Genomic DNA, 24,923 nt, shown 5'->3' on the forward strand with positions numbered 1-24,923 from the left:
AAGAGTATTTCTATGTTGCAGATGAACTGTCTCATTGTGCCGAGCCTGAGCCGTCTCAGGTGCCAGGTGGCAGTTCTAGAGACCATCAGCAAGGTAAGCCCCCTCCTCTCCCGGCTATAAAAGCTAAGACATCTTCACGTTCTGGTCCATATGCTACTGAAATAAAGAAGACAACTGATGATTCCATATTTAAAGTTCTAGACTGGTTTAACCGAAGTTCTTATTCAGATGACAATAAGCTATCCCTCCAACATCTCCGAGGAATACAGTCCAAAGAAAAAGTAGATTCAAAATTGCAGGTTGTTGCTGACTTGGTGACAGATGACACCACTCTAAAAGAAAATGGCTTGAAGGCCCTATCATCCAGCAAAATTGGATTGAAGCCTGTGAGATCAACATTCCAAGTAGAGGGAGATATGCTGCTTTCTGAAAGTTGCCAAGATAATAATGTGAATATCAAATCCAAATTCATGAATTTGTCTCAACAAGGCACCCTAAAGGAAGGCCGAGGTATACTGCAACCATTTGAAAGCTATGACACCCCAAGTCAAGAAATTAAAAATATGGACTATAGCCAAGATTCAAAAAGCATAGGAAAAGGGAATGGGGTTTCTCCTCCAAATAGTAACTATTCCTATGGTGTTCTCAAGGGATCTGATGCAGAAGACCAAGTTCCATGCAACACTAACAATATTGGCAACTTGGGTGAAGAAGAACCCAAGTTTCATGCTCATGAAAAAAATAGAGGACATTCAGAAGTGAAATTTGACTCTTCAACAACTGTCAAAGAACCGAGTTTGAAAAATAACGTGAAAGCAGAGAGAAAGAGCAAAGGAGGAAATTTCTATATCCTAAAAGATTCTTTAGAGTCAGAGAATATTAAGTCAACACCTGGGGTTGCCAACAATGACTCTCCTTGGAAGAAGCCTGAGGTCCAGCTATGGCAAGAAGCTGGTGAGGTTCCCAAGAACCAAGTACAGAGAGAAAAATACAAAAGAGTGAGTGACAGAATATCCTTTTGGGAAGGAGAGAAAGCTGCTACTAAGGTAACTCATAAAGAACCTACATCTTCATGTAGCCTGAAACAGCTTTCTGATAAAGCATATCAACCTGTGAAGAAGTCACAGGATGTATCATCCATGGACAGTTTATCTACAGACCAGAGTGAAAATAATCAGGTCACTGCCAAAAAAATGGTCCTAGATGAGGATGATCAAGCATCTCAGCTCTCCAAGTCTTATTCCTCAAATAAATCTAAAGAGACCAAGCCCCAAATATCAGGTCCATCCAGAAACTATCTTTCAGCTGAGCAATCAGATAAAGTGTCTCTGTTTCAGAATAAGAAAACTGAGCCTATGAAAAGATCACCAGTGGCAGACAGTTTGCCTTCTAGAAGAAACATTACTTTACCAGCACTACAGCATCCCTCAGGTGCTGGGAATGAACAACATGCTCCTTTGGAGAAAGACAGACCTCTGCTTGGTGAATCAAATGCCAACTTTAAAGTTATGACCCTAAAGGAAAGAATGGATGAACCCAATACAGAACAGGTCTATAATCACTCTCAGTTTGAGAATTTGAGAAAGTTTTGGGACTTAGAAGCTAATTCAAACAGTAGGGTTAATGATAATACTACCACCACAAGCCAAAAAAATTCTATGCCTTTTAATAGGCAGAAACACAAGGAATTCAGTGACATTAAATTATCCGATAAAAATACCCATGAAGCAGAGGTGCTTCTAAGCCCCAAAAAAGTTATGACAAGAGAGGAAATGGAGGAATTAAATTCAAAGGGTATATTACAGGTGCCAGGTGAAACCACATTTCCTTTGAATCCACTTAGAAAGCATACTCGTCAGATGCCAGAAAATGAGTCATCAAAGGAAAACATGGACAAGAATATGGAAGGGATTGTTACTCCAATGTTTAATGAAGAAAAGGATTACTCAGACCAAGAGATTGAAGAATCCATAGTAAAAACCAATGTTTTGTCTAAAGACTGCAAAGACACTTTTAATGACAGCTTGCAGAAACTGCTTTCAGAAGCCTTAACACCAGCAGTTCAACCCTCTGGTGGAAAAGTTCATGGAAAACACGTGCCTGAACCAGGTGTTTCTGAAAATAGGACATGGCCTCAAAAAACAGATTTTGCTGATACTGAGGAAGAAGTCAAAAGACCTGAGAAGATCATTAATGAGCATGTTGACAAAACAGTGGTTCTTCCAAAGGTTAAACAAAACTCTTTGACTGCTAGTCTAGACAAACTCCTGAAGGAAGCAACTGGAACTTCACCCTCTCCCTTGCAAACCAAATTGGAGCCTGTTACCACTAGAACCAACTCTAAGCTGGAAGAGGGTAGATTTTTTGGAAAAGGGATAGAACAGAGTCACAACACTTCAGCTGATAAGAGAGAGATAATAGCTCCTTTTCCAGCAGGAAATGAAACTTTGGGAAATACAGCTTCCCCCAAGAAAGCTGAAAGTGGTGAGTGCCAGCTAAACACAGAGAACTTGATTCAGATGGCTGCAGAAAAGTCTCACCCATTGGATCCGATGTCCCAGCTTTCCAGGAAGGGTTCTTTTGGGGATGTAGCCAACCCTCCCCAAGATACGCTTTTTCCCCAGGATGCTCATCTTGTTCCCCAGGCTAGGGCACTCCCTCCTCAAATGGAAATTTCAGAGACTGTAGAGAAAGTCATTCTTCCACCCAGACCTGTGTTGAATGATATAAATGCTGCATTACAGAAACTGTGTAGAGAAGTGCAGTTAAGTTGTCCAGATGGGAGGGAAGTAGGTCCTGGAGAAGTGAACCCAGGATTTCCTGAAGGAGTACAGGTAGCAGGTAGCCCCCTAAATCCTCCGGGGGTGATCTCACCATGGGCTACAATGGGCATGATAATTCCAGAAAGGAAGGATTTTTATTCTTCCAGTGTAGTTCCTGATAAAACTCATGAAGGTGGATCTTATTTAGCTACCCAAATGTCTCCATTGGAACAGACCCTTAGCTCATGTCATTCCTTTGTTTTTCAATATGGCAAAGGCCTACCTCAGGAAGTGGCAGAAATTGTGAGGGAAACAATTATTCAACCTAAATCAGAGTTCCTCGAATTTAGTGCTGGCTTAGAGAAACTACTGAAGGAAGCAATTGAAACCTTCCCTTCAAAATATGAAAGTGATACAGGGAATCTTTCTCCATCAAAGTTAATACATAGAACAAAGGAGCCCAGGCAAGCCACTTCTGAATTGCAGCCTGAGGAATTAGAAGAAACAGTAGAAAAGGCTGAGGCTCCAGTAATAACTGAGAGTGCGTTTGATGCTGGTTTTGGGAAACTTCTTAAAGAAATATCTGAAGCTCCTCCTTATCGACCCAAGGTGTCAGTGAAAGAAGAAACTCATGAGGAGGAGTCCTCACAGTCAGAGCAGACCAGATCCTTGGGGACAGTGCCCTGTTTTTATGGGGCGGCCTCACGGGCCTCTGAAATGAAGGTTAAAAGTAATGGTTTGGAATCTCAAGTAAACCAATGCGATAAAATGTTGGGAGGAGATGTACTTGTGACTGACTTATTGGTAGATTTTTGTGGTTCCAGAAGTGGTGTTGAGATCCCTAGAACCCCACAACTTTATATGGCTCATGAAATAGGGACCATTAAAACTGTAAAACACCCAGAAGACAGGGACAGTGAAAGTGGGGTTGCAGGGGGACAAGAGACTTTACAGGAACCTGGCTTTGGAGAGGCTTCTGAAACAATTAGTGTGTCCAGAAATAGGCAACCCATTCCTTTCCTGATGAACAAAGAAAACTCTACAAAAACAAGTAAAGTTGAATTGATTCTGGCATCGCCATGTAAGAAACAAGAGAAAAAAGATGAAAAAGAAGGTTTCTCTGAGTCTGATTTTTCAGATGGAAACACCAGTTCTAATGCAGAGAGCTGGGGAGATCCCTCCAGTGAGCATTAAAAAATTTTTAACTCAAAATGATTCTGCTTTATAGAATGGTGATGTAAAGGATGATATTTTTTTTAATTGGGATTAATAATTTGATATTCTTAAATGGTGTTAAATTATTCTTACCACTTCTGTGCTCCTTACCCTTTCTTAATTAAAAAAATCGTATTGTTTAATCAAATGAATTACATAAAATAGCTAGCTTTTTCAGAGTCTGACTTAACTTCTCATTAATCTACCTGTAGAATTTTTAGGTTTCAAAAAATACTTTTTAAATACATTTTTTGGGTTTAGAAAGTACCTTTAATACATTTAAGCTAGTTTTCTTCCTGGAAATATTTAGAATTTCTCCTGAAATGGCAGTCTTTATAGAAGTCTAGTAAGATTTGTGGCAAGAAAGTGCCATAGATGGACACAAATTTCCCATTTAGGAGCAGTATCTTACCACAGTGGTGGCTAAATGCAAGGGACAAAGTAGAAGGTTAGTCTTTCCCTCATATACCTTGTGCTGTGTTGTTTTCGTTGCTGGTTTCTCCCTCTCATTTTCTTCCTTTTTTTTTTTTTTTTTTTTGGGTTGGAGTTTCCCTCTTGTTACCCAGGCTGGAGTGCAATGGCGTGATCTCAGCTCACCGCAACCTCTGCCTCCCGGGTTCAAGCAATTCTCCTGCCTCAGCCTTCTGAGTAGCTGGGATTACAGGCACGCACCACCATGCCCAGCTAATTTTTTATATTTTTAGTAGAGACGGGGTTTCACCATGTTGACCAGGATGGTCTCGATCTTTTGACCTCAGCCACCTGCCTCGGCCTCCCAAAGTGCTGGGATTACAAGCGTGAGCCACCGCACCCAGCCCCTCATTTTCAATTATTTGCACAATCTTCCATTTCTCGAGTATGACTTCGGCCAGACGACTTCACGTGGTGCCACCTAAGGGCACTGCCTGACCTGATGCATTTCTTTGGCTCCAGCCGTGGCTAAGTTGATGATCTTAATCTCCACATTCATCTAAGTGGACATGGGGGCACTGGTTTTGAGCAGGCTATAAAACATAGGGCATGTCGCACTGCTATTTAATCAATATACGGGCACTATAGCAGAGAAACCCCAGAGCAAATAGGAATGAGAAGTTACCTGATTAAAATGATGAAATGATAGAGAATGCTTTCTGGCTGGGACATTTTAACCAAAGTTGCACAACTGGTATTGATTGCCTCCCTGTAGTTTAGTAGAATTTGCCATTTGTTTAGCTCCCTTTAGTTCTAGTGAAAATACATAAGCCTTCTGAGTGGCTTACTTTGAGGTGTGGATTCTTTTGTAAGTAGCGGTAGGGTCTCTTTTTGAACGCTGACTAAAGAATCCACCTTTAATCCTATTCAGTCAAGTTGAAGCCCCTCTAACAAATTTTGTTGGTTAATAAAAAAAATTGAAATATCAGTCTCTAAAACCAAACATATGCAAGAATAAAGCCAGCATATTAAACTTGTTGAGGTAGGCTTGCTAAACTGCCCATGAGTTGCTAGCATAAACTGACCCACAAGAGAAGGAGCGCTTGCAAATTTGCAATTATGTTAAAGACTATCATCTAATTGTATCCCAGCATAACTGACTGAATAGTAAAAGCCTATCTAAAAAAAAAGTTAAATAATCACCTAAACAGAGCCCAGAGAAGACATTTTAGAATTATAAGCCAAATAAGAAGTATAAAATGGTACAGTCATGATTTTAATTTAGGTGTATATACCCCAACCTGAATTATTATTTTAAAGCAAACTGTGGTGGAGTGGGGCGAGAATTGAAGACAACCCTATAAGGTACCATAATTTTGGGGAGCAACCTAACACATTTGACTTGTGGCTGAGCTCTTAAATAAGCAATCCCTCAATGTGCTCCTTTGGGAAAAATGAAAGGTTCACTAGCCAGATACTTTTGGAAATGCTGGGCCATGATGCACAGAGAAAGTCTGCAATAAGGAACGTTTTAAATTTGAACAAAGAAGACCCCAAATCTAATTCATCTTAGAATCCATTTACTATGGAATGTACTATACAGAACTAGAATGTATTTCAGGAAATTACTGTCTACAGAAGTGATTCTTAAATTTATTGATTCATTAATCAAATCACTCATTGATTCAGCAAGTATTTTTGAAGTTCTTATTTCCAGCCACTGTTGTAGGCACTGAGAATACAACAATAATAAATGTCAGTACTTAGGCTTTTTCATGATGGAGCTGTCAAAATAGAAAAATAAGGACTGTCTAGAGAATTTATTTTTTGTAAGTTTAGATGTATTTAAAGACTGTTCTTATTCTGTGGTTATGTCCTTTTTAAAAATTTTTTCCTTTGGATCTAAAATGCCATTCCTTTTATAAACTAATGGCATTAGTAAATGACAGAGCCCCCCCCCCCCCACACACACATATAACTTTAAAATGCCTTGCTAAAATAAAAACTTGACTGCCTCATATTATTTCCCAAAATTTCATTGGAAATTATACTAGATCTTGAAACCCATAAAGTCTACAACCTTCGATCTGGAGAATGCAGTCATCTGTGTACCTAGTTATACATAGATGTTGAACATCTGAATCATGCCTTCCACGGATTTGAAGTAATTTTATTAATGCTCCTAAAAGTATTTCATGGTTGTTTTCAAAACCTAGAATGTTAAATGGAAAGAATCAGTTTCTGGCATAGGACAAATCATATGCCTAAAATACAAGTAAACAAGTAAGAGATCATATTCCTATTGTGGTAATCTTGTTGCTGTATGGTTTATGTTTGCAAATATTTCTTGACCAGGAAAATTATCTTTAAGGGCATATTAATAGTGGAGAAATTTTATTTTCTTCTGTGAAATAAGTGCTTCTTAAGAGAAACTCACAGCATAATGTCTCTTTTCAATCCACCATTTCTATGTCCATATGTTAGAGGGTTTTTTTTTGTATTGTGCAGTGTTCATCAATTTTGTTTTATAACAGGTTCAGAAGAAGAACCCAGTCCTGTTTTGAAAACTTTGGAAAGGAGTGCCGCTAGGAAAATGCCTTCCAAAAGTCTAGAAGACATTTCATCAGATTCATCAAGTGAGAAAAAAGTTTGCCTCACTGTTCATGCCCCATCGAAGCTTAAAAATGTCTCTGTGCTCTCCTGTAGCCTCACTGCATGCTGCTGTGCACTGCAGCCCCTAATGGGGGCATTTAACAGATGAAAGTTAATTTTCCAAAGTGCGCTGAAGAGGCTCAACCTAAAGTGGCTGGAACTTTGCTTTTAAAATAATATGTTACGTTTGGTTATTAGAACACTAGGTTTCCTTTAATTGAAGAATCCCAGTTTCAGTGTTTCTCAAGTACAGTGAATTTGAAAGGATTATGGTAGCTAGTAGTATTAGTAAAAATAGTCATAACTACCATTTATTGAATATTATTTGCCAAAACGTGGCTTATTAATTTTACATGTATTATCTCATTTAACCAGCACAAGCAACCATAGGAGAGGTGAATTATTGTTATCCTAGTTTAAAGATGAGGAAAATGAAGCTCAGAAATGTGAAATGACCTATTTAGTATTACACAGAAGACCTGGGACTCAAAAGTAACAGGCCATTATCAAGAACATTTATGAAGGGACCACATTATATATGACAGCATTGGATGTCCAGTGAATTTTGTATGATATGGAGTTGAATTAGTCCCTGGTTTCAAGGACTTTCTCTTTTATCCCTTCTATTCTATTCACACATTTCTTTTGGATACTGTAACTGTAAGCCCAAAACTACTTAACATAAAAGACTTTAGGTACACTATTTTCCACTGGCAGCTGCTTTAATGGTGAAGGATTTCTTGAGTACTAACAGAAAGCAAAAATAAAGAAAAAAGAAAAAAGAAAGGGAGTTTTGTGCCAGACAAATAGACTAAGAAACCATGCATGACTTCTCGGGGTTTTGTTCTTGCTATTTTCAAGCTAAAATGCACCCCTGTGATTGCAGATGATCATAAGAAAAATTATTGAGTGAGAAGTTAACCATTGCCAAACTCATATGATTGGTAATTGGCCATTATTATGTTTAGAATATTTTTTAATGTATTTGCAACTAAGAATAAAAAGTCAGATTTAAAAAAGGAAAAAAAGAAAAGAAAAAGCTACCCCACCAAACATTTCTTAAAATTCACAGATTCCCAGGGGTTTGAAGACAGTATTCTCAATTTGGAATGGAGTCCTAACTATCTCAAGGATCTTGGAATCTGAGGGTTAGAAGGGATCTTAAAAATCACCCATTTTAACCTCCCCACAATGCAGGAATTTCCTCTATAGCCTCCTCAACAGGCAGCCAGCCCCCATATCCGCCTGAATGCTTCCAGAGAAGGCGAGTCCAGTCCTTTGTTGGACAGCCCTGATTATTCTCCTTATGTTGGTGACGGGCCCTGAGAAAAAGAAAAAAGAAAAAAAACCTCTTAGAACAATTGTCCAATTTAGCAAACCTCTTTCCTTTGAAACATGGGGCTATTTCCATGGCGCAGATTTAAAGTACTCAGGAATGTGTAGGGTTAAAAAAAAAATCACCATCAGCTGACGGGTGTTCCTACACGCTCCCTTCCAAATACCGATACCCACTCTCACACTAGCCTGCCAAGATTCCACTTAGCAGCTGGTCCCCTGTTACATCTCTTCAGTTGACTTACCAAGCAAGCCTCCCAGAGGCATACGCAAATGATGATGCACACACACAAATATTTGTTAATGACCATGGGTTTGGGAAGGTGTTAGTCATGGCTAGCTTTGTACTCTTTACAGAAGAATAGAGAGGCTGTTGCAGCCCCGTGCTTTCTCCTGCTGCTGGCCGATTGCTTGCTCTGAGCTAACCCTCTAACCCTTGGGAGTCCGTGTGCAGCAGTGTGCTGATGTGAGCTGCATCCAGGCTGAAATGGGAGCTCCCGCTATGGCACTGGCTCAAGTAGCTAATCTAAAGAGAAAGTATTTTGGGGAAGACATCTTGGTTGCACCCCTCACTGCATCTTGACTAATTGCTTCCAACTCCGGGGGCTTCCAGGGACAATCTCATTGTTCTTTTCTCTCCAAGGGTCAGCCATGTTAACCATTTGTTAATTTCTTCTGAACAGATCAAGCAAAAGTAGATAATCAGCCAGAAGAATTAGTGCGTAGTGCTGAAGATGGTAAATATTTTTATGTATTTGCATGTCTGTCTGTGTATTCAGTTCTGGGGTGATGTGGGCAGTCTCCGGGATGCAGCTGTTGCGTAAATAGAAGAACGTCATTTGCTAGTATGTGGTGAATAGTGCCTAAGTTACTATAAAACATTTCTGATTTGGTGCATTCAGTATAGTTTGTATTCTTAAGGCTTCTGCTGGTGATACTGTCATGAGGATCTTATCAGAGACCCTTGGGAAGCAAGAGTTTCTATAAATAGAAAATTGTATTTTGGGGGGATATAAGCTGATTTTTGCTATTCTGACTTGCAGAACTCGTTGTGAAGGCAGGAAGAGTGGAGTGAATTCCTGGGTTAACTTATTCTTGTGTTTGATTCTCAAGTCTCAGCATTTAGATCTCTTGGGGAACAGCTGGTAGAATCTTAAGTTCAAAGGAAAGAGTCCCAGAACAAGGGTGGAAAATCTTGCCTCTGCTTATATAAATAACTAAATATAGACAGAGGGTGAAGTTGATTCTGAATATAATGGAGCCAGAAGATTTTGAAGCTTGTCAGTGGATCAGTTATTACTTGGCTCTATTATAAAATGAATAGGATAATGGTGCCTTGGTTGGAGAGATGGAAATGAGTCTGATTTTTATAGTGCAGAATTTATGCAAATGTATAATTTGTATTTGCACGCTGGATTTTACTGTTTAATTGCCTTCAGTATAATCATAAAAATGTGTACTCACTGAGCTTTCCCATATAAATGCAGCAACAGAGCTCCTTAAAGGTCATTCTTTACTTTTATGTAATAGTTTTGTCTTTCTCATTTTATGTTTACAACAACCTCACTGAAGTTGACGGGGCAGGGATTTTTATCCTCATTTTGCTGATAAGAAAAACTCAGAGAAATTAGGTGACTATTCTAAGATCCTGTAGCTAGTCAGTCACTGGAAGGGCAGGAAACAGAATCTCAGCTTTATTAGTCCTTCCCATTTTCCAGTGCTCCTTCCCATTTTCCATGCTGTGCTCTAGTGAATTACAGGAAGGATGCTCTATATCTCCTGTGTTAGACCCTAGATTTTTAGTTGAACAGGAGACTAAAGAGGCTAATGAAGAGTCACACTGAGGAATGGATGAAAGCAAGATGAAAACCTGTCAGATGTATTCTGCTGTCTCACTTGCGAAACTGACATTTGAGCTTTACTTTCATGTCTCTTTAATCCCTCTGTTAAAATGGTATTTGTTCTCAATGTTGCACTCCTGAGTAGATGAAAAAGCAGATCAAGAACCAGATACAAATGAATGCGTACCAAGAAGTGAGTAGCAGGATCTTTCTCACAAATGACTGAACGTTCCACTTTACATAGTGTTAAATATACTGAAATAACTAACCCCATTAATAACACAGCATTTATTATTGGTACTAAACTCCTGCAGCTTGCAAAACTATTTCATTATGATAAGAGTTTTATTTAAAACATTTTACATTGTCTGTATTGAAAGAATGATTCATGGTTCCACTGAGGGGGAGTTGTATATTAAATATACATGTTGTTGCTTATATTATTGTGCTTTTGTCAGTCTCTGTGCTGTTTGAATCTCTGCTTAAAAGCAACATGGCACCTTCTGATTTCATTTGGATTTTATGTTGCCATACAATTTTGATTATTGGATCTCTTGTAGCCTCTATACAAAACTATAGATGTGAAGTAATTTATAACTTATTTGAACCTATGAAAGAATGGTTAGAGTATGTGCTTCTCTCCATATCCATAAAAGCAAATCTTGTTATGCCCAGGGTTTAAACTCTGAGGTTCAAAACTGACTTGAATGGTAAATATTCTAAGTATAAAACAAGTAAATAAGTGAATCTGAGACTTAAATGTATACCTGTGGTGACTAATGCCCATCTATGAATTAATGTCCATCATCAAGCAAAGATAATATTTGTTCATTCTTTTCTGTTCAATCTTAAGATTATTCTACTTACCTGTGACTAGTATTTTAGGGACAAATAATGTATTTAAAAAGTATTCACATGGCCTAGTATGCAGGGGTGTGTGTGTGTGTGTGTGTGTGTGTGTGTGTGTGTGTGTGTATGTATGTGTATTTTTAGCTTCTCGGTTTCACTCTGTTTCATAAACCCTAGGCACTAGGTACCCCTAAAGATAATGCTACACGTGTCTACCCTCAGGGCCACAATGTTTTAAATAATAATTTCCCAATAGTCTTTGAATATGCTAATAGGGCTTAATGAGGAAAGCAGCTAAGTGGAGGAGCTATTAGATAGGAAAGCAATGTGCTGATGGCTAAAAGTCAGTGACATGTAGTGTGAAACCTGAAACGTTGCTCATGAGGTCCTCCTGCCAGTAGTGAAGGTGCTGAGCTTTGGCACATGACTTGACAAATTCTTAAGGACTGCCTAGGAAAGAAGACAGTCCAGGCTTCAGCTCTTGTGAGTGTGTGCTCTCTGTCTGGCTGTTGCAGAGGAAACAAGCCTTCTGTCTCTCAAGGGGTGTTAGGTAAAGAGGCTTTTCCAGTTGCTTTTGAACTAGGACATACTTAAGTTTGAGCATCTTATTTTATCTTGTAATGTTTTGTTCAAAATTTAATCTGAGGAGTAAAAGCAAAACATACATAAACATATATGCCTAAATATCTGTATCTTTATTCATAATCTCCTAATTGGTTTAGTTTATTGATCAAGGCAGTTAGACTAATCATGTGCTGAACTCTGGGTAAATTAATTTCTCCCTTTTTAGTGATTTTTCCAAAATAACTGTTAATGCCTTTTCACTGGTAAAGAGTATATTCTTACCATAAAAATAAAATACATGATCAAAACACAAATGACAAAAGCCCATAAATGAAAACTTGCTTATATTTGAGTAGGGGGTATAATTGAATTTGACTCTCATGGCATTATCCAACAATATACTTTGAAAATAGTAGAGTGCAATGTTATAACAAAAAAGTTTTTGCATTCTCATTGGACCATATTCTGGGACCTAATATGGTCCAATCTTACACTACTACCAGTCTAACTGTCTCTAATACACACACACTGTTGTTTAATGGGAAATGATTAAAGTTGGTATCATTTTAATGAGACACCATAAATGTGTTTTGATGTGCATTTACCTCTGTGAGCCTACGGATAGGGATAGGTGAGAATTGCTATGTGAGCAAGGATATCTTTAGTATGTGTAGCTAACTTTTTAGTTTTTCTTTCATGAGATTCTTTAAAGATGAATTTAATGTTTAGGAATGAATTTGAGTCTTTTGCGTTATCTATAGAAATATAATTTGATTTTTACCTATTTTCCTAATATCTCTTTTAATGAGAAAGTCAATGTATCTGTATCATTCACAATATAATTTAAGATTCTTTATCAGGTAATATTTATTTGAGTAGAAAATACTTATATAGAACTTACTCCATGCTAGGCACTAAGCGCCTTGAAAAATATTAACTTACTCATTACAAGAGCTATGATTTACCATAAGAAAAGCTTAGATGTTGTGATTCTTACATAGAGAAGAAAATAGTTTTCTAACTACGTATATGAAAATTAAGATTATAATTTACCCTCTTTTATGCCTTCTACACATACACTTTCTATATCAGAAAGAAGACATTTACTATACTTTCTTATTAAATTCTTAGAGTGCCCTAAATTTAACCATTCTAACTTGGCCTTGGGATATTGAAAATTCTGAATCAGCAAGGTATCTGAGTAATTTTTATTTTCAAAAAAAAATATTTATTTTATAATTCTGAGTGAAAAACTATCAGAAAAGTAATACTCATGATCAGTAAACAAACAAACCTACTTTTAGACACTCAATAGCCAGAATACTTTTACTGAGTTGTGTACAAAAATCTTGACTGTCCAGATGAAATAGTTTTTCGGCCTGCAGTGTGTTAGTAATATATCTCAAGGAGATGAACCAATAAAATACAGACCTTGTGGTCTGAAGCTCTGATGTGAAAAAATAAGCTAAACCAATTCACGTTGATAGTATAATTCAAGTCCAGCTCTAGTTCAATAAAAACTAGTGTTTTTTAAATTAACTTTGTTTTACATTTGGTTCAACTCCTTGCTTTTTGTCTCTGTATATAATTTATAAAAACTGCATGTTGCTTATCTCACGTTCCTATGCATGTGAACTACTGTGCCTTCAAGTTTTTTACAAAAACATGTTTGTTCATAGATTAAATAAAAATGTTTTCAACTTATGTCTAATGTTGTATGACAACTACAAGAATAATTTTGAAATGGAAATGCTGCTGTTTAGTTTCCACAGTGCCTACACAGCCTGATAATCCATTTTCTCACCCTGACAAACTCAAAAGGATGAGCAAGTCTGTTCCAGCATTTCTCCAAGATGAGGCAAGTTTGTCTTTTGTACCTTCAGAACAATGGAGACAGTGGGTTGGAATTACTATGCCAAGGTTGGTATGTTTGTATTCCACTGTGTCAGAGACCAAAGAGGTCCGCAAGACTGGCCCTTGCCTTTCAAGTCAATGGAGGTAGTGTTGATCCTGGAACATGGAAAGGCACTCTCATTTGACTCAAACAGTAACTCCTTTTGGTTAGTGAAGTCAAATTGCATAGATTTTGGAATGTGACTTTTGTTTTAAAGTAAATATAAAATAAGAAATCCAGGAAGGTATTTGAACTGATGATTCCTCTGTAGTTTAGAGTAGAGTTGATTTGTGAAAACTTAAGTAGCATGACTAGCTTGAAAGTGTTTGTTAATAAAGTAACATTGACACAGCAAGCTTTAAGGAGTATTTACTGGGTGCCAGGCACTTCACATATATTATCTCATTTAATCCTTCAACAACCCTAGGAGGTAGACATCATCATTATCCCCACACAGTACAGGTGAGAAAATTGAGACTAAAGGAGGTGAAGCAACTCACTCAGCTAGAAGGGGATTTAACCAGGACTGGAGCACAGATCCAACTTGTGTGCTGTTAATTAATGACTGTCTTGTCTCAAGAAAACACATGACTATAATTTACTATTCATTGAGTACCTAGAATGTGCCAGGAACCTAATACTCATTCTGACATCTAACTCTTACTAACTACATGTGGCAAGAACTATTCTCTTCATTTTGCAAATGAAGAAAAAGCCCTAGAGAGGTTAAATAACTTTCCCAAATCCATAGCTACTGAAGAGTAGATCTAGGACTTTAACTCAGGTTCTATGTTCTTGCAGTCATGTAGTTAGGAGCCTAAGCTTTGGAGCCAGACATCCCCAGTTCTGGTTATGATACTAATTTTCTCTGTGATCTTCGACACAGTCAGTACCTTCCCTGAGTCTGGTTTCCATGCACCTACCACATGAGGTGGTCTGGTATTGGTAGGATAATACAGGGAAAACACAGAATGCAGTGCCTGGCATATAATGAGTACCTGGTAAATGTTAGCTGCTACTGTTTGTGGTTTTGGTCTTATTTCTAACAGTGAAATAAAAGGCTTCACCATGTAGACCAGGATGGTCTCGATCTCTTGACCTCGTGATCCACCTGCCTCGGCCTCCCAAAGTGCTGGGATTACAGGCTTGAGCCATGGTGGTGCATGCCTGTAATCCCAGCTACTCAGGAGGCTGAGGCAGGAGAATTGCCTGAACCCGGGAGGCGGAGGTTGCGGTGAGCCGAGGTCGCGCCATTGCACTCCAGCCTGGGTAACAAGAGCGAAACTCCGTCTCAAAAATAAAATAAAATAAAATAAAAGGCTTCATTATCAAGCATTCTCTTAGTAGATGGAATGTTGAGGAAAGCTCTGGGTACCACGTAGATTATATTCTGTCACTTGCCTGAGTATCCTTTTGTCCATGCTAGGACCTTCAATGAACTGTATTTGCAAATATTCAGCCCTTATATATGGTTAAGGGCACATGTTACAGTTTCCTTTGGAAAGAATCACTCATTCTTTGGAACGAATTCATTAGCTAGATGCCAACAGTGGCATGACATGCAGTTGAAACATATAATATGAGGCCGGGCATGGTGGCTCATGCCTGTAATACTGGCAATTTGGGAGGCTGAGGTGGACAGATCAATTGAGTTGCAGGAGTTAGAGACCAGCCTGGCTAACATAGCGAAACTGTCTCTACTAAAAATACAAAAAATTAGCTGGGTATGGTGGCTCATGTCTGTAATCCCAGCTACTCGAGAGGGTGAGGTAGGAGAATTGCTTGAAAATAGGAGGCAGAGGTTGTAGTGAGCTGAGATTGTGCCACTGCACTACAGCCTGGGTGACAGAGTGAGACTGTCTAATTTTAAAAAAATGTGTGTATGTATATTATATATATATATATATATGAGGCAAATTATATAAGTTCCTGGTTTTTAATTTTTTTCCTTTCTTCAGTTTTAGCCTGCTCTCTCATAGCTCCACACAGAAGAGAGGTCAAATCATTTGGGTTTGTGTATCAGAGATGCCAGAATTAAGCTGTATCATTTTACATGGGGTATAAGGTTGAACTGGATATTAAAGAAAGTGGAAACGCAATCAGGCCTTGTTCATCTGTTCCCTTTGAGACTTATCATCAGTCACATTTATTGAGTGCCAGTTATGTATAAAACACCATTCCAGATCAACAAGGCAGAGTCCTATCCTTTCAATAATTCACTGTTGATTTGATATACTAGGTAGAATGTAGTGTGTGCTAAAATAGAGGGAAATGACTATCAGCATGTGGAGAGAGAGTGTAACAACAGAGACATTTAAAAGATATGAATTGTTTTTAATCCTGGAGAAAGGATTCTTATCCTCGTAAAGCATTAATTTTGTTTTTCTTTAATTCCTTTATTAATCTGCATTAGATATGGCATCCATTATGTTGATGCATAATTGCATGGTCCTGGAATATGCTGGCATGAACTAACTACTCCTCCGTAAAGGTGTCCCTTAACCCCTGGTGCCACTCAGTGTTCCATAAGCTCTCTAACCCTAAAAGGAGCTCATTCTGAATCATAAATTTTAAAAGCTACTATTTAATAAACTTTAGATTCAAATATAATAAAATTTGTTACTGTAACTTTTCTTTCTTGTCCCAGGTAAATACTTCCTCAGACATATTTAAAATAAGTACCTGTATTTTACTGCTGTTTTTTTTTTTTTAAACTGTGTTAAAATCTAATGTGGGTAGAATGTATAATTTAATATACTTCCCTCTAGCAATAAAAAGATAATCATAATAACACATAGGAATGTGTAAGGGGAAGTTAAAATTTTTTGAAGTTAAAAAATATATATGGCCTTGAGTTGAAACAGATCAGACTAGCATTTCTTTTTTTCCTAGTTTAGTAATGTCTCAAGTAAAAGATTTGATTTTTAGAGAAGTTACAGCTATGCTAATAATAAGAATTAAACATGACGTTTTGGTTTTAACAGTTAATCTTTGTATTATCTGGGTAAGATTAATTTCTCATATATACCAGTAGAGTTCTCCAGGAAAATAAATATATAATATTGAAAGAATGGTAAAATGGACACAATAGTGCTGTCTTCTGTAGCTCTTTGGGAGATACCACTTCGTAGGTGAAAAACATCACTTTGTTATTTTGGTAGCTAAGCACTGCCCTCCTCCTTAGATGAGGTCAAGGCAGACCACCCACTCCATCCTGAATCCCATACCCTAGCAATTAGCACTAGCATCCTTTGACCTTGCAGAAACATCAGTGGGATACCAAAATATCGTCTTTGCCTGAACAGATTCTGATCTTGACTCATTCTGAATTTAAATATTGTGAATATCATATGCTGTTTTGTAGAGTGATGACAGAGAAACAGATACAGCATCAGAAAGCAGTTACCAGCTCAGCAGACACAAGAAGAGCCCAAGCTCTTTAACCAATCTTAGCAGCTCCTCTGGCATGACGTCCTTGTCTTCTGTATGTAAACAAAGGCTCCATGTTAATATCTCTCCGCATTTCTGAACCTCACTCTGACATGCTCATGCTCATTGTAAAAAAGCCTCCTGCTTTATTTCTTAGGGCACAAGCAGTTTCTCTAATCCATAATTAGCTTCTGGCTAGCTATATCTATCTTTTTTTCTTTGACTAAAGGGGTTCATATCCATCATAAATATATGTTTGTGAGTTTTTTTGTTGGTGGTGGTGTAAGTACTTCACAAATAAACTTAAATTGCCAAAAAAATGAATCACTAAATTTTTCTGTGCAACAAATGGGGTAACTATGATAAAATCTGCCTGTATCAGATACGCTTTTATATACTGTTTGCAGGCACAGAATTGTACCTCTCTTTTAGTAATCCCGATGAATAACTATACTGATTGACATGAAAGAATATAAGAGGTGATTTTTTGCCTTTTAGAAGGTATCTGAGCAGCATTTTAAAAGGAAAGCTCCTTAAAGCTCCTTAAACTCAGATTTGGTTTAAGGGAATCTGACAATTTGACTTTACATAGAACTTGCATAAGGTGAAGTTGTATGTGCACGTAGCATGTGTGTAAAAATATATCTACATACACTTATCTGAGTATTTCTTGGATATACATACACATATATTTCACCAGGTATGCTAAACAAATGATAAAGCTGTGCTTAAATTCTTGCTAGCCTTTTGTTTCTGAAACCTTTTTTTTAAAAAACCTATTTTAATTGAGTTTCTACTGACGAAAATCTAACATCTGCCCTTGGGAAGGTTTTAAACTCCTTTCATCAATCATCCATTTTCTACCCTTCCTAGCCTCTAAAAGTGCATGACTCAGTAAGCATTTTCCTAGATTCAGTGGATGAGTAACATGGTAAAATTCCTTTTTAGTGCATTGGAAATTTGATACGCAATGTGTCACTGTGATTAGAGTGTCTTCTGGGTTTTCTCACATCTTCTTTCCTTTGGATTTTAAATATTAAGCATGCCTGAATATGGAACTTTGAATGCCATCTAGCATAAAACCACCCTGCTTTGAAATGAGCCAGCATCTAAATAACATTGCATTTCACTATTCATCTGTCTTATAGGGAAAATTTTTTAAAAAGCATTAGTCAACTGGTTGCAGTGGCTCATGCCTGGTAATCCCAGCACTTTGGGAGGCCAAGGTCGGCAGATTACTTGAGGTCAGGAGTTTAAGACTGGCCTGGCTAACATGGTAAAACCCTGTCTCTACTGAAAATACAAAAATTAGCTGAACGTGGTGTCATGTGCCTGTAATCCCAGTGCTCGGGAGGCTGAGTCAGGAGAATCACCTGAAGCTGGGAGGCGGAGGTTGCAATGAGCCAAGATTAAGCCACTGCACTCCAGCCTGGGCAGCAGAGTTTTGTTTGTGTTTGTCTCAAAAACAAAACAAAACGAAAAGCTCTAGTCATGTATATCATGCCAGGTTGTCTTTACAGATATGTCTTTATACTATGTTGAATTAACTGCTTTTATAAGTAAGCTAAATAAATAGTGCTAGCAAGGATTATATCCATGATCCTTGTGCTTGGTTTAAGAATGAGATAGTGACAAATACTGTGTATTTCTGATGCTTTCAGGTGAGTGGCAGTGTGATGAGTGTTTACAGTGGAGACTTTGGCAATCTGGAAGTTAAAGGAAATATTCAGTTTGCAATTGAATATGTGGAGTTACTGAAGGAGTTGCATGTTTTTGTGGCCCAGTGTAAAGACCTAGCAGCAGCGGATGTGAAAAAACAGCATTCAGACCCGTAAGTACATTTTGGAGTCACCTACCTTCCCTTAATTCTCAAACTGTCAGTCATATAGGAATTGATCTTAAAGTAATCAAAAAGGAGGAAGGATATGTGTGTGTTAAAAAGAATGTTTGAAAAATTGAGGGGAAATGGTGTTTTATTCTATAAATTCATATCTGAAACATTAAATTATAAAAATTACAGGGAAACACAAAATGTTTCAACTTGGAAAGACCTTTGGGGTCATGTTGTTTAGTTCTTTCATTTTACAGATAAGAAAGCAAGGACCAGCAAAGACAGTTAACCCATACATGTTAATTCAGATAGAAGCAAAATGAGGAATGAGGACCTGAACCTGTCTCTTTCCACCACACTCTCACACTTTTTATAAAATTAGAGACATGTGGGACACACTTCGTGATGCTCAATGGTATAAAACTAGTTAAGACTCTAAAATGAGAGTTTTCATATTTAAATTATATGTTACAGAACTTTAGGGGAAATTATTAAATTTTTTTTGTAAATCACAAGTTTGATTGTACTTCAGTTTTTTTGCAAACGCTGAATGCTGTTCCCCACTTATCCCTATGCAGTCTTAATTGTTTTGCTGAGACAAGCCTAATCCTTTTGTCTTTTATTCTTATTATAAAAACAACTGAGCTCAATATCCTTTTTTTTTTTTTTTTTTAACATTGAAGGTAACTTGACTAGGTGTATAGTAAGATTAATTCATTTCGAAAGACAGTAACAAAACCTTTAAAATACTGCAAGCACCAAAGTGTTTTCTCAGTTAGAAGCAAACTAACAGGATTAAGCTCTATGTTGGAAGTGTGTTTTCTTTTTTTTTTTTTTCTGAGATGGAGTTTTGCTCTTGTTGCCCAGGCTGGAGTGCAATGTCATGATCTCGGCTTACTGCATACTCCACCTTCCAGGTTCAAACGATTCTCCTGCCTCAGCCTCCCAGGTAGCTGAGGTTACAGGCATGTGCCACCTGCCTGGCTAATTTTGTATTTTTGGTAGAGACAGGGTTTCTCCATGTAGGTCAGGTTGGTCTCCAACTCCTGATCTCAGGTGATCTGCCCGCCTCTTCCTCCCAAAATACTGGGATTACAGGCATGAGCCACTGCGCCCAGCCTGGAAGTGTGTTTTCTGTCCCGTCCCACGCCTGTGTATTAGTTAAGGCCAAAGGAAAAAAGGAATTCAGGAAATGTCCCTTAAAAATATTCAGAACAATATTAAATGATCAATTCCACTAAATCCCTTTACACATTTAAGAATAAAGGTGTTGGTGGGAAAATTTGTTATTCACTGCTTTTCTCAGTGTCATGAAATAATTATTTCTGCTGTCAGCTTTCAATGCATTTTTAAAAAATAGAGGTGGAAACATCACTTTTATTTTCTTTGACTTTCTTGTCTGTTCAATTCTCCTTTTTAGATATGTAAAAGCCTATTTGTTACCAGACAAAGGCAAAATGGGCAAGAAGAAAACACTCGTAGTGAAGAAAACCTTGAATCCAGTGTATAACGAAATACTGCGGGTATCTATGAACTCTCTCTATAGAAAATTCCTAAATGGTGACCCGTTTACCATGTCTTTGGGTAGTAGCACTACAGGATAATGTCAGTCACCAAGACAGAAGGAAAGGAATACAAATGTTCTGTTTTGTTTGAGACTGTTGTTTGAGACAAAACACCATGAGTGTTGTATACATTATTTCATTCACTCCCCATACATACACTGGCAGGCTGGTGTTGGTATCTGCATCTCACAGATGAGGCAAATGAAACTTGGAGAAATGAGGTAACTTACTTAAAAACACAAAGCTTGGCTAGGCACAGTGGTTCACTCCTGTAATCCCAGCAACTTTAAGAGGCTGAGGTGGGCAGATCCCTTGAGGTCAGGAGTTCAAGACCAGCCTGGCCAACATGGTAAAACCCTGTCTCTACTAAAAATACAAGAATGAGCTGGGCGTGGTGGCAGGCTTCTGTAATCCCAGCTACTTGGGAGGTTGAGGCAGGAGAACTACTTGAACCAGGGAGGTGGAGGTTGCAGTGAGCCGAGATCATGCCACTGCACTCTGGCCTGGGTGACAAGAGTGAAACTCCATCTCAAAAAAACAAAAAAAGCCAGCTGGTAAAGTTGAGCATTGCAACCAGAATGATCTTCTAAAAGCACAATTCTGATTATGCTATTTTTCTGCTTTCCATAACCCTTAGGATCAAAGTCATCCTTCTTAACATGCACACCAGTCCCTTCACAACCTGAACTCCAACCTCAGTTTCCCCTCTCATAGTCTTTGCTCCAGTCATCCTGTATTCTTTTCTCTTATTTTTAGGAAGTACATTTTCTCACAATTCTGGAACTTTCTGTTCCTTCAGGCTGGAGTATTCTTCCACACATTGTTTTCCCAGCTACGTCCTACACTGTCTGAAATGCCTCCTCTTATGAGGGGCTATCCTTAACCCCTAAGTTCTGCTGTCTGCTGCCTCACTAATCTTGCTTTATAGCAGGATATATTAACAGTTAGCAGTTTAAGTAACGGTTTAATTGTCTTCCTTGCCACTAAATTGTAAGTTCCATAAGGGTAGGGACCAGCTCAGGGTCATTTATAAACTGTGTCTCTGGGCACCTCAGCTCTGCCAACTAGGGATGACGCTAGTTTTCAGATTTGCAAAAGGAAGGTAATAATAGTACCTACCTACCTACTTTAGCAGTTGAGAACAGTAAATTAGTTAATTTATATGAAAGATCAGCACACATTAAGCATTTAATAAGTCAAATGGGGGAGGGGCGGGGGGGTGGGGAGGTGGGAAGAGATAGCATGGGGAGAAGTGACAGATACAGGTGAGGGGACGGAAGGCAGCAAACCACACTGCCAAGTGTGTACCTATGCAACAATCTTGCATGTTCATTACATGTACCCCAAAACCTAAAATGCAATTAAAAAAAAAAAGCATTTAATAAGTCTTGATCCTTAATCTGGGATAGGTATTCAAAAAATGTTTGCTGGAAAGATAAATGGACAGATGAATAGGAAATATCCTTGACTTATTTTCTTTTTCTCCCCCACAACTACATCATGCTGCCTTAGTCATGACTAACAGATCATTTAAAACTAAAAATAAGTGTTGTTCATTCCCTCTTTCTGAAAACTCTGTCCAAGTATTTGATCATTCTCTGGAAAAATAAGCAGTTAAGTCAACACTCAGTCATCCGTGGTCTGAATTAACTACCTGTAGAATTTTTGTAGCATTTTTAATTACAGTTTGACTATGATATACCCTAGTACCCTAGCTATTTCTGGATCAGCTACTTCAACCCTATACTCAGGAAAAGCCAACTAATTTAAATGTTAAGCTCAGAGAAAGGCAGACCTGCTACAACCACAATGGACATTCAAGGAGTACATCAGAAAGCCAAATGGAAATTATTTTTAGATTAGAAGTACTATTGTCCTTTCCATGATTATATATAATTAAAGATTAAACTACATTTTGAGATGAAAAACTGTTAGGGCGCCAGATCTTTTCTACTTGGCCATATGAAGCAGGAAAAAACAAGTTTATTTATTTATTTTTTTTGAAAAATACCTCATCTGTGTGGGATGTTGATAGTGAGGGAAGTATGTGTGTGTGTGGCGGTATATGGGAACTCTGTTCTTTCTGCTCAGTTTTGTTATAAACCAAAAACTGCTCTAAAAAGACTATTTTAACAAATACCTTGTTCTTATGTAGGAAACATAGAATCAGGTTAAACTTGAATTGTATTTTAGACTGAATTTTATATTCTATCGTCTCAAAATATTCACCAAAAATGGAAAAATTGGGTTTTATTGTTAGAGAGCTATTATCAGCTATGATATTTGAGCCTTGGTTTGCTTTTCCAGAGTAGGGAAGCAAATCAGCTTTTATGAAAGATGGATTTTAGCTCTTTGAAACAAGGCACTTAGATAAGATGACTTTGCAGTATTTTGGGAACTTGAAGCCTAACAGATAAGAAAATCTGGCATACAGAGATGAATTTTCTCTTCATCTCTATGTCATAACTTTGGCATCAAGTAATGTTATTCATCGTTTAATTTTTTTTTTTTTTAACTTCAGTATAAAATTGAAAAACAAATCTTAAAGACACAGAAGCTGAACCTGTCCGTTTGGCATCGGGATACATTTAAGCGCAATAGTTTCCTAGGGGAGGTGGAACTTGATTTGGAAACATGGGACTGGGACAACAAACAGAATAAACAATTGAAATGGTACCCTCTGAAGCGGAAGGTAAGTCTGGAGTTTTTTGTTTGTTTATTTGGTTGGTTGATGTGGGGCCTGGTGTATGGGAAAATGCTTAATTGCATTTAATTCAGAGAACTGATCTGTAGTTTTGGATAATTTTAAACTAGAGAAAAAAAAAGAAAACTTAAAAAAGATTATTGGGAGAATGTTTAAATCATTTAACACAAATGTTTCAGAGACATCAGGAAGGTCATTTAAATAATTCAAGTCTTTGAAATTTGATACCTACTTTTAGCCTGATAAGTGGCTGAATTTTGATAAGTGTTCCATGTGTCACTTGAAACCAAAGTGTATTCGATGGTTAAAGGATGTAATGTTCTGTATTTGCCAATTAGGTTAAAACTGGTTGCTCTAATATTTTATATCCTCATGGACTTTATGTCTTTGTGTACTATGAGAGTTACAATTGTGGATTTGTCTTTTTCTCCTTTTAGTTTGATTATTTTTGATTCACTGTATTTCTTTTGAGACTGTCTTATTTTCACTGTATTTATTTTGAGATTCTCTTTTTACATATACATATAACTAGAATTGTTCTTGATGAATTAATCATTTTATCATTTTGAAATTCCCTTTTATTCTAGTAATGCATCCTGCCTTAAAATCTACTTTGCCTGTATTAGTATAGCTCTATTCGCTTCCTTTTGATTAGAAGTTTGTTTCTATCTTTTGATTTTCAGCCTTTTAAAATTCTTGTAGGTCAGACATGTTTTTATAAGCAATAGTTTTGATGTTTTTCCAGTCTTAAAATATTTGTCTCTTAATTGGATTATCTAGTCCATTTGCACTTAATGTAATTATTGACATGTTTGGGTCCAAATCTAGTATGTTACCATTTGTCCTATATTCCTATTTTCATAATTGTCTCCTTTGGCATGATTATTCCATTTTTTCCCCTCTCTTAATATGCCAATTCTAGTTTATTTTCATTTTTTATTGGTTCCTATAGAGATTAAAATATGCATCCTTGAGTTAAACCTGTAATATAAATGAGAATTTTGCCACCTCCACAGCAATGAAAGAAACCAAGCATTTTAACTCCGTTTACCCATTCTCCCATCCTTTGTGCAATTTTTATTCATGTTTTAACTATATATATTTTAGGTCCCATAAGACATTACTATTATTGTTGTATACAGTCTATTGATTTAGATTTAACCACATATTTGCCTTTCCATTGCTCTTTATCCTTCCCTGGATTTCTCTGTGGAGTTGTTTCTTCTGCTGGAGACTCTCCTTTAGTTTTACTCTTAGTGAATATCTCCTGGCAGCAGATTCAGATTTTCTTTGTATCAAAACATCTTTTTCACCTTAATCTTTGAGGGATATTTTTGCTCTGCTGCTAGGTTGACAATTATTTCTTTTGGTGCTTTGAAGATGTCATTTCATAGTGTTTGGTCATTTCTGTTGTGAAGTCAGCTATTAATCTTATTTTTGCTCCTTTCAAGGTTATGTGTTCTTTCTGCTTCCAGATTTTAGGATACTTTTCTTTGTCTTTGATTTTTTAGCAGTTGTATAATGAGCTTAGGTGTAATTTTTTAAAATTTATCCTGAGGTTTGGAGTTCACCAAGCTACTTGAATCTATCTGTGTTTTGGTATCTTTTATCACCTTGAAAATTTCTCAGCAATTATTTCTTCGAATATTGCTTTTGCCTCACTATTTTCTCCTCTCTTTCTGGAAACTCCAATTATGTGTATGTTATACCTTTTTATTCTGTCCATTATGTCTCTTATGCTCTTTTCTGTATATTCTTTTATCTTATATTTCAGTCTGTTTTTTCTAACCTCTTACAATTCAATAATTTTATCTGCTGTGTCTATTCTATTTTAAATTGTAAAACCATCTACAATTTAAGTGAATTTATAA

The 24,923-nt window shown here is 37.3% G+C and overlaps 1 protein-coding gene across 38 annotated transcripts in view; it reads left to right on the forward strand.

The window, feature by feature from the left end:
* SYTL2 (synaptotagmin like 2) overlaps nt 1–24,923 on the forward strand; it is a 155,400-nt gene that overhangs the window by 120,188 nt on the left and 10,289 nt on the right. For 11 of the 38 annotated variants that reach the window (XM_074400220.1, XM_074400216.1, XM_074400223.1 and 8 more), the window contains 9 exons: nt 22–3,945; nt 6,923–7,024; nt 9,059–9,112; nt 10,362–10,409; nt 13,393–13,487; nt 16,888–17,007; nt 18,614–18,783; nt 20,204–20,306; nt 22,870–23,040. In XM_074400220.1, the coding sequence (XP_074256321.1) occupies nt 22–3,945; nt 6,923–7,024; nt 9,059–9,112; nt 10,362–10,409; nt 13,393–13,487; nt 16,888–17,007; nt 18,614–18,783; nt 20,204–20,306; nt 22,870–23,040 (4,787 nt within the window). The other 27 variants (XM_074400234.1, XM_074400236.1, XM_074400238.1 and 24 more) reach the window with 13 other exon arrangements.

Source organism: Saimiri boliviensis, chromosome 6 (genome assembly GCF_048565385.1).
Source record: "Saimiri boliviensis isolate mSaiBol1 chromosome 6, mSaiBol1.pri, whole genome shotgun sequence".
NCBI classification, from domain to species: Eukaryota; Metazoa; Chordata; class Mammalia; order Primates; family Cebidae; genus Saimiri; species Saimiri boliviensis.